We start from the raw sequence: 15,023 nt of genomic DNA on the forward strand, positions 1-15,023 counted from the left end.
ATCTTAGAATTATCTTTGTATAATATTAAATTTTACAAATTTATCTGCAATCCTCTTATTCCTCTCACTGTTGCTCCTTCCAGGAATCTGAACATCCTCCCTTGGTGATCTTAGGAATCTTTTCAATATAATTATTTCTCAAGAAAAGGAAATTTTGCTTTGAGCATTAAAATGCATACATGGTTTGCCACATTTATTAGATGACTTGAAGCATTTGATTCTTCGTTGAAGGTAGAAGTTATCCATATTGGTTGGAGGAGAGTTGTTATCTTCAGAAGTCTTTTTGTAAATCTAAAATAGAATAGATCTGTATCAAAGGATAGTAAAGAAAAATAAAAGCCCATTTATTTTCACATTCTGATGTGCTTAATGCTTCCATTCAATTCACATCATGCATAAAGATTTGCTTTCACATTTGCTGAAGCCCACATTATAGGCTGAGCTAGTGCAGAAGAATGCAAAGGACTTCATATGGCCAGTTGGAATGGCAGTTTCAACCAGGCTTTCCAAGCTCCATCATCATTGTTCATTCAATAGGCACATACGTGAGTGTCTTCTATGAGCAGAACATTATCTTAGGCACTACTCTTTAACCATCACACATTTTATTCACAAATGAAGTAGAAAAGGAGTTTGTGTTTCCCTAATGTTGCTACAGTTTTCTATGGTATCCATCAATCTCCTGAATAATATTGACTGCTGATTTTTTTTCCTTTTGCCTTACACATACGCTCAGGTCTCTCCTATTCAAAGAACTCTTCCTTTGACACTGCTATCCTCTTAGCACCTCCCTCTAGTTCCTATACCAACATTTTATCATTTCCCTAGTGCATTTGACACTTGAAAATTTCCTTTCTCGTGGCTTCTGTGGCACTTTTACATCCATCTTTCATCTCTCCACTTCCAAATCATTACCAAGTTTCAAGGATGGCTCCAGTATTTGCACCTTTTGGAGATCTCAATGCTACTGTCCTACTGGTAATAGCCCAATTGAAGGTTCTTTCTATCCCCTACGTCTCTTCAGATATACTGTTGCTAGATTTATCTTTCTAGACAAAACTACACTCCCTTCCTTCAGCCTGCTTCTTCAGATTTCTATCCCATCACTTCCTGACACATCTTTTTACAGGTTAGCTATACTACTTGATGGCCTCTAGAGTGACCTAATGCTTTTCTGCCTGTATGCCTTTGTTCCTGCTATTCCTTCAAGAATAAAAAACCTGTCTCCTTTTTCCACTCCTGTAACTTTATCTCAATAAATCTCTGCTTGTGGAAATACTATTCATACTTCAAGGCATGGTATATTGGTATAGGGGATTAGAATTCATATAGCAGCTCAATGAAGAGTTCAGATACCACCCTTTTAAATCTTCTCGGGTTATTTCAATGAGATAAGATCTCTTTCTTAGCATTTTGGACTTCTTTGTTTTTGTACCAGTTAGTACTTCCTAAGGTCAAAGAGGCATGGAGTGCCTCTTTGTGTAATTTATCTTTGTTTCCCTCATAGTACCTGGCACTTGGAAGGTGTTTAATATGTATTGAACTGAATTAAGGGACCTCAATTTTCAAAAACACTAAGGACAGTAAGATAAATCAATAACTTTTGGGGTGGGCAAAGACTAGACCTCTAAAATTGCTCACTTACTGGATGCTTTAAACTACCCATACTAAGATCTAAATAGCTAGAAGGGAAAGGTGTAAAGTCTTACCACTCTTCTTGAGAAGTTCTCCTTTTCGGGATTTATCCAGGTTTTCAAGAAACTGTTCAAAAACTTTTACATAAGGAGCTAGACTGGTCTTCTTATAATCTAAATTATAAAGACCATGCATTATAATTAGCTAGCATTTTGGCAGCAAGAATAACAGGAAAGTACTAACGTTAAGTTTCTTGTAAGAATTCTCTAGACCAATGCTGTCCAGTAGAAATATAAGAAATGTGTAATTTTAAACACTCTAGTAGCCACATTAAAAAGGTGAAATTAATTTTAATGTTTTATTTAACCCAGTATATCTACAATATTATTTTAAAATGTAATAAAATTGAAATATTTCACATTCTCTTTCATACTAAGTCTTTGAAATCTAGTATTTTGTACTTTAAAGTACATCTCAGTTTAGATGTTATAGTATCAGAAATACTTGATCTATATTTAGATTTAAATTATATACAGTTGAAAAAGTAGGCTCATATACCCAAACATACATAAAAGTTTTCCAATAATATAATCAAGCATCAATTTTAAAATTTAAATTAAAAAATTAGTTCCTTAGTTAATAATAGCTGCATTTCAAGTGCTAATAGGCACATATGGCTATTGTGTTAGACACAAAGAGACAGTATTAAATTTTAAAAAAACTGTTAAAGTAACATACTTTGTTAAAAAGAGCAAAATAGTACTAGCAGGTTTATAATGGAAAAAGTATTAGTTCCCTGCCCTAATTCTGACCTCTCCATCCTACTGAACAGCAACCATTTTTTTTTTCTAACCTCTATTTCTAATGAACACTTCCATTGTTATTTAGAAATCCGAGGCTATTCTTCCTAGGTCTCTGTGGCTTTTGTGGGGGGAGTGGAAGTAGGATGGGGTCTGAAATCTCTTAAGATCTTTTTTTTAATTCTCACTGTTCTGAAATTTCAAACTCTGTGCTTTGGTATAGGTCTGTTTTCCTATAATGCTGAGCCCTTTCAACAAAGGACTCATTTTGGGGATGTTTTCCTATGTAATTTTGACAATTATTTCTTTCCTGTTTTATTTGTTCTTTTTCTGAAATTCCCATTGTCAGATAATAGATCTCCTGAAGCAGTCCTCTAGTTTTATCTTTTTCCTCCTTAAAACAACAATAACCACCACTACAACAAACTTACCTTTTTTGTACTACTTTCTGGGAAATCTCAACTTTTCTTTTCCAACCCTTCCATTGAACTTTTTATTCTAATGATTATGTTTTTTATTTCTAAGACCTCTTTCTTGTTTTATGAGTGTTTCTTTTTCATAGTATTCTGATCTTACTTCATGGATACACTATCTTCTCTTGTTCTCTGAGGATATTAATTTTTTTTTATTTTTATTGGGGAATATTGGGTAACTGTGTTTTTCCAGGACCCATCAGCTCCAAGTCAAGTAATTGTCCTTCAATCTAGTGGAGGGTGCAGCTCAGCTCCAAGTCCAGTTGCCATTTTCAATCTAGTTACAGGGGGCGCAGCCCACCATCCCATGCGGGAATTAAACTGGCAACCTTGTTAAGAGCTCCTGCTCTAACCAACTGAGCCATCAGCCGCCCCAAGTTTTTTTTTTTTTAAAGGTTTCCTTTGTTCATTTCATTGTCTGTTTTCCCTGAGTTACTTTTTCCAGTTTATTTTGATTTTTCATGTTGGAGACATTTTTCAAATATTTTAAACAGAATACTTGTAATCACTCTTTAAACATTAATTGTGGAATGTACTATGTTTAGGTATTATGTTAGAGGTGGAATAAATGAAGTGATATTTGAGCTTGGATTTTGAAAGAAGGATAGCAACATTTGACCAAAAAAGGTCAATCAGAGATCACAGCTCTATACTGTCCATTACAGTAGTCACTAGGCATATGTGGCTATTAAAATTAAATGAAATTAAAAATCCAGTTTCTCACATTCCAAGTATTCAAAAGCCGCAAGTGGCTAGTGACTACCATATTGGCAATGCATACCATTCCATCATCACAGAAAGTGATGGACTCAATTACTACAGTGTCTCTAGGGTGTTGGTATAAGATTTGAATTCCATTACGGTAGCAGGAAGATTTATAAATTCCCTAGCTTCTTCAAATTCTTGACTATACAATTCAATCACAGTTTACATATATTTACCATGACACTCATCTGGATACATCAAAGAATAAAAGTATTGCATACATAGTTAAATAAATAGCTATTGAATCTAAGACTGAGATTCAGACAACTATCAATACCAATTGACAACTTAATCTTACAGCATAGATCCTGGCATTTAGATATTGCTTAGTAAATATTTGATGTCTCAAATTGGATTAAACAGCACCATTTGGGCAATTGCTTAAGAAAGGAAAGAAATACTGCTGTAATATTTGTTACTGTTCTGGTTTCAGGATAAACATTGATCTATTCTCAGCTTAATACAAGAATTAATTACTGGAACAATGGAAGGATGTCTATATAAAAAGCTATGTTAAAGTGAGACTTCAATATATTAACCTACCTTTGGTTCTATGTTTGATATCGGATTCAGATTTATTCTCTTCTTTTTCCTTTTCATTAGTGGAAATGGCATCTAATTCATGGCAGATGGAACTACACATAACAGAATAAGAGAATTTTAAAGTTGGTTCTTGGTCAGCGTTACCCAGTGTATCATAGCACATGAATCCCACAAGATTTTATGTGAAAAAATAATGTGCCCAACTACATTTGGGATATTCTAAAAACCATAATCTCTTCCTGGAGTTTTTCATGCATATTAGCATATTAAAGATTGGGAACTCTTGCATAAAGAACTTTTCATCTGTTTAAGTCAGCATTTCCCAAACTTATTTGAACTTAAAAATCTTTTTCTTGCATAATAGCAGCTGAAAAACTTGTGCTCTGTGGATCACTAGAAGTGTTGCTCTACTAGGGCATCATCATACAGCTTCTCTGAAAGAGATCCAATCCAATCTACTTCAAATTCAGAATAATCAAACAAAAACAGTGATTAATGATCTGGAACATACCTTATGGTTGGAACAGTAAATGGATCAAACTGATCCACTTTCTGTAAATCAATAGGCACAGAAATTCGACCTGGAAGAACCAAAAGTAAATTAATTGTGAAATACAAATTGTTGTAGGCTGCCACCTACAACTTATTTTTGGCTAAATGTTAATCTAAGGTTTAGAAAAAGGGTTAGACTTCTCTGTTAAGAACAATATTTAGAAATGTAAATTAAAAGTACTTTCACATTGTGCCTTTTATTTCTTAAAACAAAACAAAAAACACCAAAAAATAGGTATGAAAGACTGCTGAGCTATTACTTAGTTGCTCTTATTTCTTTCCTTTCCTTTCCCCTTCCTTCCTTCCTCCCTCCTATATTAAATACAGAATGATCTCAAATTTTGTGAGTCTTGAAAATGGAATGAAATAGATGGAAATAGTTCATTTCATTACCTCGGTTTATTTGCGGAGATCAAAACAGACACCTACATGTTGGGCATATTTAGAAAGCATTTTGGAAATAAAATAGGTAACATTATACTACCCTTTTATAATATCCACACTTGGGACACTACATAAAATTCATCACATCTCAAAAGTGAGATAATGAATCTAAAGAATGCCAAGTGAGTAACAAAAATAATTAAGGAAATTAGAAGTTGCTGTTTGAAGATAATAAAAAGACTACACCGATACTTAATGGGAAAAGGATCTAATGAAAATGTATATACTTATAAAGATAATTATTTATCCAAACCTTGAATATTAGAATAGGGGATACCCACTGAAGATTTAGAATTAAGCTTAAAATAAATATTAAGAAATAATTTAACTACCAAAAGAAGCTAAAAACATAGCTGACAGGTTTGAAAAGGGCTACATAAATGTATGGATTATAGCTTATTAAGAGAAACTAGGCAATTTGGGAGAATTGAATGTGTGACACACTTTTCTAAGTGCTTTTACAGTTTAGATCGTCACAATAACCCATTGACGTAGGTCCTATTATTATCTCTATTTTACAAATGAGAAAACCAAGGCACAGAGAGTAATTTGCCTAATATCCACAGCGAGTGGCAGAGTTGGTTGTTGACATTAGAAGGAACAACTATATACTTCTCATTATGTCTCTTGGTCGGATGGAACAATGTATGCCAATATAGCCATTTTTATATTTAAAGTCAGTTTCAGTCCATCAAACCTTATCTAAGAGAAATGTGAAAGAGGAAAGCTAAAACAATTGAAAAAGCACTGAGGGAGGCAGTATAGTAGAAAAAGTACAAAACTTTGAGTTTTAAAAACTGAACTGTTCCTAGCTCTGATACAATTTGTTTTAAAACTGTGGACAAGTCACTTTAATCTCTTGGGCCATTGTTTCCTCATCTGTAAAACAGGAGCTGTTGTCCTGTAATTTCTAAGTTCTTTTCCAACTTTAATTCTAACACTGAACCTCAGAAACCCAACTGAAAATTATTTACATACTAGAAACTAGAAACTCATCTGGTAGCTACTAATCAACAATTTAAAAATACGTTTAGGTATTAGCTGACAGAACAATTCTTTAACCTTTAATATCAGACATCATATATATTCACACCCAGTGACATGTTAAAACAAAAAACTTTCATTTTTCTTTTAGTTTTCCTTACTTTCTTTACATAGTACCTGTTTTAGGATGAACACTAAAAGGGCTCTTCAGCAAATGATTGATTCCTTTGCTAACATTGATATCCAGTCGTGGAAAACAGTACTGGAGCATGATCTCACAGTCAAGCCAGGGTCCACATTTGTTATTTTTGATGTTATTCTAAAAGTAGATGCAAGTCTAACATGAGGATCAGTATGAACCTTTGAGGATTTTTTTTTTTTTTTTAACTTTTATTTCCATCAGTTCCAAGTCACGTAGTTGTTTCAATCTAGTGTGCAGGGCGCAGCCCACAGTGGCCCATGTGGGGATCGAACTGGCAACTTTGCTGTTCAGAGCACTGCGCTCCAACCAACTGAGCTAACTGGCCACCCTGAGGATTTCTTTAAAAGTGTTAAAAAGTGATCTTCAACCATCTTAAAAATCAAAACAATCAGCATTTAATTAAGATTACATTATTATATTTGTAATACAGATTTCAATGGAATATACCGGACATCTGGCTATTTTCTTCACTTCCTCCCAACGCTGAAGTGAATTGTGACAGTTTTGGAAGGCTTCCTGAAGCTTATCATGAATTGGTGATGGCTCATTAAGGAACATACTCATTTAGGGACACATCAATGAACAACTTATTTTCTGATGTATTCCCAGAAGGATATCTAAAGTTTATATAGAAAGTAATTATTGTTTTCTTAAATGCAAATATTAAATACATATCCTTAAAAAATGCCCCTGTAAAAATACAGTAGTGATATGACAGAAAGAATGCCAAAATAACAATATAGTTTAATATAAAATCTTTCCCTGGTCTGTACATATTTTGACTAAATGATTCAGCATTCTTTAAATAGCCATTAATTCTAGGAGTATCAACTTACATAATGAGAATATTTATAAAATGGCTTGTCTTATTATATACCAGGATAGAGATACAAAAATGCAGAAATACAGGAGATATTTCATATAAAAAAGATTAAACTTATAAGAATAAGTATGAGACTATGCAGGCAGAACACATAATATAGATCAATACAAGTAGCTCATATAGAAATGGTCTTGGGAAAGGATATTTTCAGGAGCCAGGGCTAAAATCTTATCGCAGCTTTCTTTATTTCCAAGAATATCCTGATCAATCAAGGCATATTCCTCGAAGTATTTATTTATTATGTTTATAGATTTTCTGTAGGAATAACAAATACAAATTAGCAATACTATTAGCAACACATACCCCGCATAGCTTTTGTTGTCATTTGGGAGGCTAGTGCTTATTTTCACTGAATTTCTAGAACTTTAGGATACTACCCCTTCACAGGATTATGAGAATTAAATGAGACACACTAAGGAAAAAGAAACTAGCATAGTACCTGACTTACAATAGATATTCAAGAAATGTTTACTTCTTAAACTCCCCAACTTAGAAGGTTAATAACATCATAAATATGTAACAAGGGTAGAAAGCAACCAATTCAGGACAACAAAATAATATATCAGTAGTAGAATGTGGGATACAATCTACAGTTTCTACTCTGAATTGCTTGCTTTAATATCTCAACAATTATATAGTGCTTAGCAATTTGCAAATAGACTTCACATCTACGGTTTCATTTAATCTTCGTCACAACTCTGAGATATATGGAGTAGATGTTGTTCTTCCCATTATACAAATAAGGAAATGGAGGCTCTAATATTTTATCAAGGGCATAGAAAGTGGCAGAATAGGGACTTTACTACTAATGCAATGCTCTTTCCACTATCCTAGAGAAGTAGTGAACTCAATGGAAAAAGTATAGGTTATGGTATCAGGCAGACCTGATACCAAATTCAGGACATGGATCCTGAATTTAATGATTACTTGTGTGATGCCAAGCAAATTATACAACCTCTCCAAATCTCACTTTGCTCATCTGCAAGTGGAGAGATCATCATGTACCTAATGAGGTTGTTGGGAAGACGAATGAGAACATTTGGAAAGCACCTATCATGAACACTACAGCTTAAAATAGATAAATTAACTCTAGCAATTATTATTGTAAAATGCTACCCTCGTAGAGAAAATTGATAACAAGGTAATTCTATAAGCACTTGCATGTAAATCGGACACAACTTAAACTACATGGAGTCTTTACCAACAGACCTGACAAAAGGGTGAATTTTTTCACTTAGGTGAACTTTCTTTTTAACGTCTTGACCACCCTGAAAAATACAACATCCAAAAAAAGACCTTCATTTATATTATATAACATAGATTAAAAAATTTCTGTGTTCTAAAGATACTGATTCAATTCTGTCAAAGTATATAAGCTTGTATGGTATTTTATAGTCCCCAATACCTGTAAATTTCTGGGTTAACTTGACTTGATATAATTGAACTAGAAAAGTAAACTAACCCTCTTTTTGCCACAAAGGAGAATACTTACAACAAAATAGGAAATATCTTTAAAAAATGTAGCGACTTTGATTTTAATGGATCTACTGGTAAGATCACCTACACTGGAATATGGATGCTATAAAATACAGTTTAATTTTGTTACGAAACATACCAGGTTTGGTAACATCTAGCAAAAAATAAATGTAAATTATCATTAAGAAGCTCTTACCTTTACAAGACTCAAATACTCAACTATCCCTGAACGTACAGCAGAGGACAATTTTCTGACTGATGCATCACAGACCCAACAATGAACACCTCTTCTTCCAGAATATACCCAGAGGCGATGCTTAAATCCAAAGTCCTCTGAGGGGAGAAATAATAGGTTTTAAAACAGGAGTCTATAAACTCCTGGTTCTTGCTCACTTCCTTAGCTTCATTTTTTACCTCTTATTCACATGTACTCAACTATACTAAATTATTTGTACTTCCCCATGACCCCCTACACCCCCATGTTCTTGCCTTCATGATTTTACCTATCCTGGCCTCTCTGTCAAGAATTTCTTACTGCCGCAGCACTTCCACTTTTCTTTCTGACCAATTGCCATTTATCCTTAAAGACCCAGCCTAGGGATATTAAAGGAGTTAATAATTTAAAATGCCCTAAACAGTACCTGGCATATAAGCCTCCTCTATAAGAGTTGACTATTATTATCATCCTATCATCACCTCTTCTAGGAGGCTTTTTCTGATCCAATCTCTTCCCATTCCTGTATGCACTCCTGCTGTTCTATGTCCCCACAGCACCCTGTGCATATTAATATGAGTGTAATCCTCAATTTTCTTACTTGTCTCCTTCTTAGACTGCATAACCTACTTGAGGTAAGAATTGTTCTCTTTCATATTTCCCTCATCTAGAACAGTACCTAGCACACAGAGTTGCTCAATAGATGACTGAATTCGGAAAAAACTCACTGGTTTGATCACAGCTTTATGAGTTTCAACTAGACCTTTATTCTAATCTTTTATTTTTCCATCATAGGTTTCTAAGAAAATATGTTAGAAATTTATGAGATTTGATTATAAAAAGGTATAAATAGACTGATACTCTGAGGAACACAGATTCTTGCATTTGACCTCAGTTAGACACTGCCAGTACTTGCCCTTCAATGCTCGGTCAATGATGTGTATGGCCATGGTCATGAGCGTCCAGCACTTAGAACATATGTCTGCAGAACTAGAGCAGAGTCATCATTACTCACTGTCAATGATGTCACCCACCCTCCCAGCAAGGCATGCGGTGCTTACCTACAGCATCTCCTCACATCGTCATAATCTGTCATGTCAATGTCAAACACCAGTTCTTTTTCCTGAGCCTGGAAAGCTCCCAGCTTCACTGTATTATGTTGATTGGGCTACAAATATAAAATATCAATCAGTTGCTATAAGAGCTGCCATGCTGCCAAATATGCTTATTTTCTACCCACACAGAAAAAGTGGCCAAAGAGAAGTGAAGAAACCATGTAATGCCAAGTTGTCAGTTAAAATTCATTAATTCATATACATCCAGAATTTATGATACTGTAACTTGCATCTACTTAAAACAGGGTTTGGTAAATACATATTACCATAAATATTTGTTTTTTTCCAGCTCTACTGAGGTATATTATAATTGACATATAACATTGTATGATAAATATTTGTTGATCAATAGAAATAATAAAGCTTTTTTAGGTTTCTGATAAGGAAAAGTACACACAATTAATTAATGCCCTATTGTAAGGAGTTCTTAAGGACCTTTATTTGTTGCTGGACATGTAAGTAACAAAAAGATCCCCCCAATTAGTTTGAACTGAGCCTTTGGCTCAACCTGTAAGCCTCTTTTGAGACTATGGATTACCAGGTAGAAAAGGCAGACTGAATACAGATACTTATTTTACTCCATTCATACCTGCACAAAAATGACTTTTATAAATCATTTAGACCCATGAAAGCTCTCAATAAGGAAAGGTAAACAACCCAACTTACACCTCGGAATCCCCAAAAGGCTCAGAATAGGTGACAACCGGTATCTCTGAAGTGAGTGAGTGAATAAGTGAATGTACATGTGGTGGTGAAGCTGAGATTAAAAATAGAAGGACTGGTTAAAAATCTATTTGTGAAGCAGTTATTTTCCCAGATTCCTACACTTCCTCTGCAGAGCTAGGCAACTGTGTTTCCATTTCCCAGGCAGACACCTGAATTATTATCTGGAGATAATAAAACAGAGGGTATCTGGACCAGGGGTGGTTGGGGGTGTACGACAACAGGCACAGTTGAAGAAGGTTGTATTGTATTGATATTTAGGGGATTAATCAGACAATTACATGTGGAATGTTGAGACACAATTCTCTCCCCCCACTTCTATACCCTTCCACTGCCACTCCAGGCAGGAGACTGGGAGATTCCTCTCTGAAGAATCTGACCAGGAATGTCAGGCACTGTTACAGGCTCTAGGAATAGATCAGTGGTCAAAACAAAGATCTCTACGCTAATAGAGTTTTTATTCCAGCAAAGATATAGAGAAACTGACAGCAGACCTTCCCTCCAGTAAAATGGCCCAGCCACATCATCCTGTGGTGAAGAAATCTCAGCCATTTGTACAGAGCTTCCAATCAGCTTTTAGTACTCTGTTCTTAAATAAAAGCAACAAGCAAGAAACTAACAGACATGAGGAAATCTAATAAAAGAGGCGGGGTGGGGGGGAAGAGGAAAAAAAAGAAGCAACTTAGAGAAAACAAACTGTGCAACAGAAGAAAACTTGAAAAACTATCATTGACCTCTTCAGAGAGCTGAGACATATCAATGAAAAAAGTACAGGATGCTCCAAAAAAAGTTCCTGTAAATTAAAATATAATAGCAGAAATAAAAATTTCTGAGGAACTTCTCCAGACAGTAGAGCAAAATGACAAAGAAATAGAAAACAAGAAGGAAAAAAATAGAATTAGAGGACTAGTTTAAGACATGTAACATCTGATTTTAGGATATCTAGAGACTATAGAAAATAGGTAGGAAAAATATTAAAAAAAAAAAAAATTTCCCAGAATTGAAGAATTCTGGGAATTCAATTCAATTCATTAGTTCATGATCATAAGGGCTCATTAAGTATCTAACGTAATAGATGAAAAAAGATGCACAACAAGGCCCATTGTGAAATTTTAGAACACTAAGGATAGAGGGGATAAAAAATCCTAAGAGCTTCCAGGTCCAACACAATGGAACAAGACTCAGAATGGCATTAGTCTTAACAACACTGGAAACAAGATAATGTAGCAATCTCTAAAATTCTCAAGGAAAATGATTTACAAACCATTAGTTAAGCATAAAGGTAGAATGAAGACATTTTCCAGATGCAGAAAGTATGAAATATTTTGTCTTCCATATGCCCTTTCTCAGGAAGCTCCCGGAAAATGTGCTCCACCAAAACAAAAGAGTAAACCAAAAAAGAGAACGTAGGATCTGGGCAACTGGGGATCATAGAGAGGTGAAAAGAAACCAAGATGATTATAAGATCATACTGTACTTACCCATCAGACTTAAAAAGCAATCAGTCCAGTTTGGTAATCGGAAGGGGAGAAATTCCTTCAGAATTAGATTTACAAACTACTTGATGGGTGTCTAAATCAGGAAGAGTTAGACAACTGGCAAAGAGTTTGGGGTTGAATTTGTGATCTAACCCTAATTTTTAATCGAACAAACAGGAGCATGGGAATGGGAAGGTTGTATGTGAGGTGAGGGTAGGGATAAGGTTAAAAATAAAGCTAAATCCACATCTGCTAGAATGGAAAGTCAGTAGATAATGCTTGAAATGGAAAAACAGAAGACATATAAGCACGTTATTTAAAGACAAGGAGACAAATACCTGAAGAATCAGCTAAAAGAAAGTGATTGCCTCTGGGTAAGAATCAGCTAAACAAAAGCGATTGCCTCTGGGGAGCAGAAACGAGGAAGAGTAAGAGAACTTTTTTTTTTAAGTAAAAAGCCCAATGAATAGACATACTTGATTTTGTAAATTATGTGCATACATAACTCATAAAAATCACAAACAAAATACAAAAAGAGAAAGGTCTATAGATACCTCTGGCTTGGCCCAGTAAAAAAGTGAGGCATTTCCCAGTGTTGGGGAGGAGTAGAGTGACACCCTGGCCTTTCTAGAGACTTCAGTTTTAATATTCACCTCTAAAGACCAGTAAACTGCTCCAAAGGATTTTTCCTGCCTGCTTTTTCTTATCTCTTTTTCCCCTTCCCCGGGGATTTAGAGTCAAAAAACCTGGTTCAGGTGCTAGGTCTATCATTTAGAAATTGTGTGACCTAAGGCAAATTAAGCTCTCCAAACTTGTTTCCTCTTTGTAAAATGAATAGAGAATTGATATGAAAAACCAGTTATATAACACATGAAAAAGCTCCACACAAAAGCTATTATCTCGTGTACATCTTTAAGGAGAGGAAAAAGGGCAATTTTGGTACGTTCATTCATTCAACAAATATTTATGGTGTACTCTCTCTGCCAAGCACTATTCTAGGCACTAAGACTGTATCAGTGGCTGGGGGTAGGAGTGGCGGTTGCAGTAGGCCTCTCTGAGTAAGGACTGTAAGGAGGTGAGGGAATGAACCAAGATATCTAGGGAAATGGGTTCTAGGAAGTGAAACTGCTTGAACAAGGGCCAATGTGGCAGGAGCGGAGTGAGTGAGGGGGTGAGGGGCTTTTACTTTGAGTGAAATGGGGAGCCACTGGAGAATGGTTTTGAGCACAGGAATCACAGAATCTGACTTGTTTTAAAAGGATCATTCTGACTGCTGTTTTGAGAAAATAGGCTCTAGAGTCTATAGAAGCAAATTGTTAGGAAGTTTTTCCAGTAATTCAGATGAGAGGTGATGATGATGGTAGTAGCACTGGGAGCAGTGGTTGGATTGTAGATATTATTATGGTAGAGATTTCCTAATAGAACAGATATAGGAGTAGGACAGGAATAAAGAATAACTCCAATGCTGGGAGAATGTAATTTTCTTTCAATTCCCTGCCCTTAAATCATGATGACTTCCTCATTTAGTCTTTTATCCAGATACTCATTTTTTTTTTGTCTTAGTGAGAATACAACCAATTCACTGATTTCGTGAGAATACAGCCAATTCAATGATTTCTAGTCGGTAATGTAGAGTGTCCAAGAATAAAAAATATTACAATCTACTTGCAAAACAGTTAAATAAAACAGTTAAATAAACTGTGGCTCTTCAACGAGAATAAACTCTAAAAATTTTGTCTCAAAACGCTAGGGGTTCTTGGTGTAACAAAACAAAACAAAATACATAACAAAACGATTTCTTACTCTGTGAGAATATACCGCGCCTATATCAATCTTATATGGATTCATTTTCTGCATCTCCTTTTCCAGATCATTCTGGTTGTTGAAGGATTGGTAGCGAATGTAAATATCATCTTTCAACGTGAATGAAAATTCACGGTGTTGAAAGTAATTCTTTATTACTGCAAAATAAACGTACATTTTAAAGTTAATTTGGTACTTCATTCAGCTCAGGGCATCATAACATTAACCGATGAGAAGATATTTTTAATGAGCCCTCTGTGCCCAACACTGTGCTACATGAAAAAAAAAAATGTAGTCCCTCATTTGAAGGGGCTTACTACAGGGCATCTCAGAGGGAAAGGTAAAAAATGAGAAAAAAGATGCAGAAATAAATATGTAATGCCACCTCTCTCCTCGGTGGGCAGTAATAAATTCAGCAGCGAAGAGTTAAGTACCTCTTTCCCTCTCGGAGATACCCTTCGGTCCCTGATGCAGATCACGCCTCTGCAGCTTCATCCTACGACCAGTCAGGTACACCAGACACCAAATGTGTCCGACCACGTAGTGGTAGGAGCAACGGCTCTGTCTTTCAACGTGTGGCCTGGTCATTATATCCTCTCTTGGCCCATTTAAACCTCAGAGGTGGTGGGGAGGGCTAGAGATAATAAGTGAAGGAGCCCTGCCCAAAGGCTGGCGCGCAGAAGGCACTTCATATTGTCATTCCAAAGTACCCTCTTCATATTCCCCTCCCGACCTACTACTCATTCCGCTACCCGCCTCCATCACCTCCGCCATAGTTGAGCCAGCGATAGTACTGGGAGTAGGGAAAAAGCCTCCGGTAATAAAGCTTAAGCAGCTCCGGCAGCTCCGCGGGATCAAACGCCTCCATGGAGCACAGTACTCAGCCCCGGCAGGATTACCGCAAGAATTGGCGGGAACCGCACAGCCGGCGCT

General features: G+C 35.7%; 1 protein-coding gene across 1 annotated transcript; it reads right to left on the minus strand.

Annotated features, from left to right (window-relative positions):
- Window positions 1-178: 178 nt before the first annotated feature.
- Window positions 179-15,023, minus strand: PRIM1 (DNA primase subunit 1). Its single transcript, XM_033116119.1, has 13 exons — window positions 14,856-15,023; window positions 14,091-14,248; window positions 10,033-10,139; window positions 9,888-9,961; window positions 8,954-9,090; window positions 8,491-8,549; window positions 7,427-7,536; window positions 6,846-6,934; window positions 6,374-6,515; window positions 4,728-4,797; window positions 4,217-4,308; window positions 1,710-1,808; window positions 179-291 (listed from the first exon to the last, which is right to left on the minus strand). The coding sequence occupies exons 1-13, from the start codon at window positions 14,956-14,958 to the stop codon at window positions 272-274; spliced, it is 1,260 nt and encodes a 419-aa protein (XP_032972010.1). The 5' UTR covers window positions 14,959-15,023; the 3' UTR covers window positions 179-271.

Source organism: Rhinolophus ferrumequinum, chromosome 10, assembly GCF_004115265.2.
Source record: "Rhinolophus ferrumequinum isolate MPI-CBG mRhiFer1 chromosome 10, mRhiFer1_v1.p, whole genome shotgun sequence".
NCBI classification, from domain to species: domain Eukaryota; kingdom Metazoa; phylum Chordata; class Mammalia; order Chiroptera; family Rhinolophidae; genus Rhinolophus; species Rhinolophus ferrumequinum.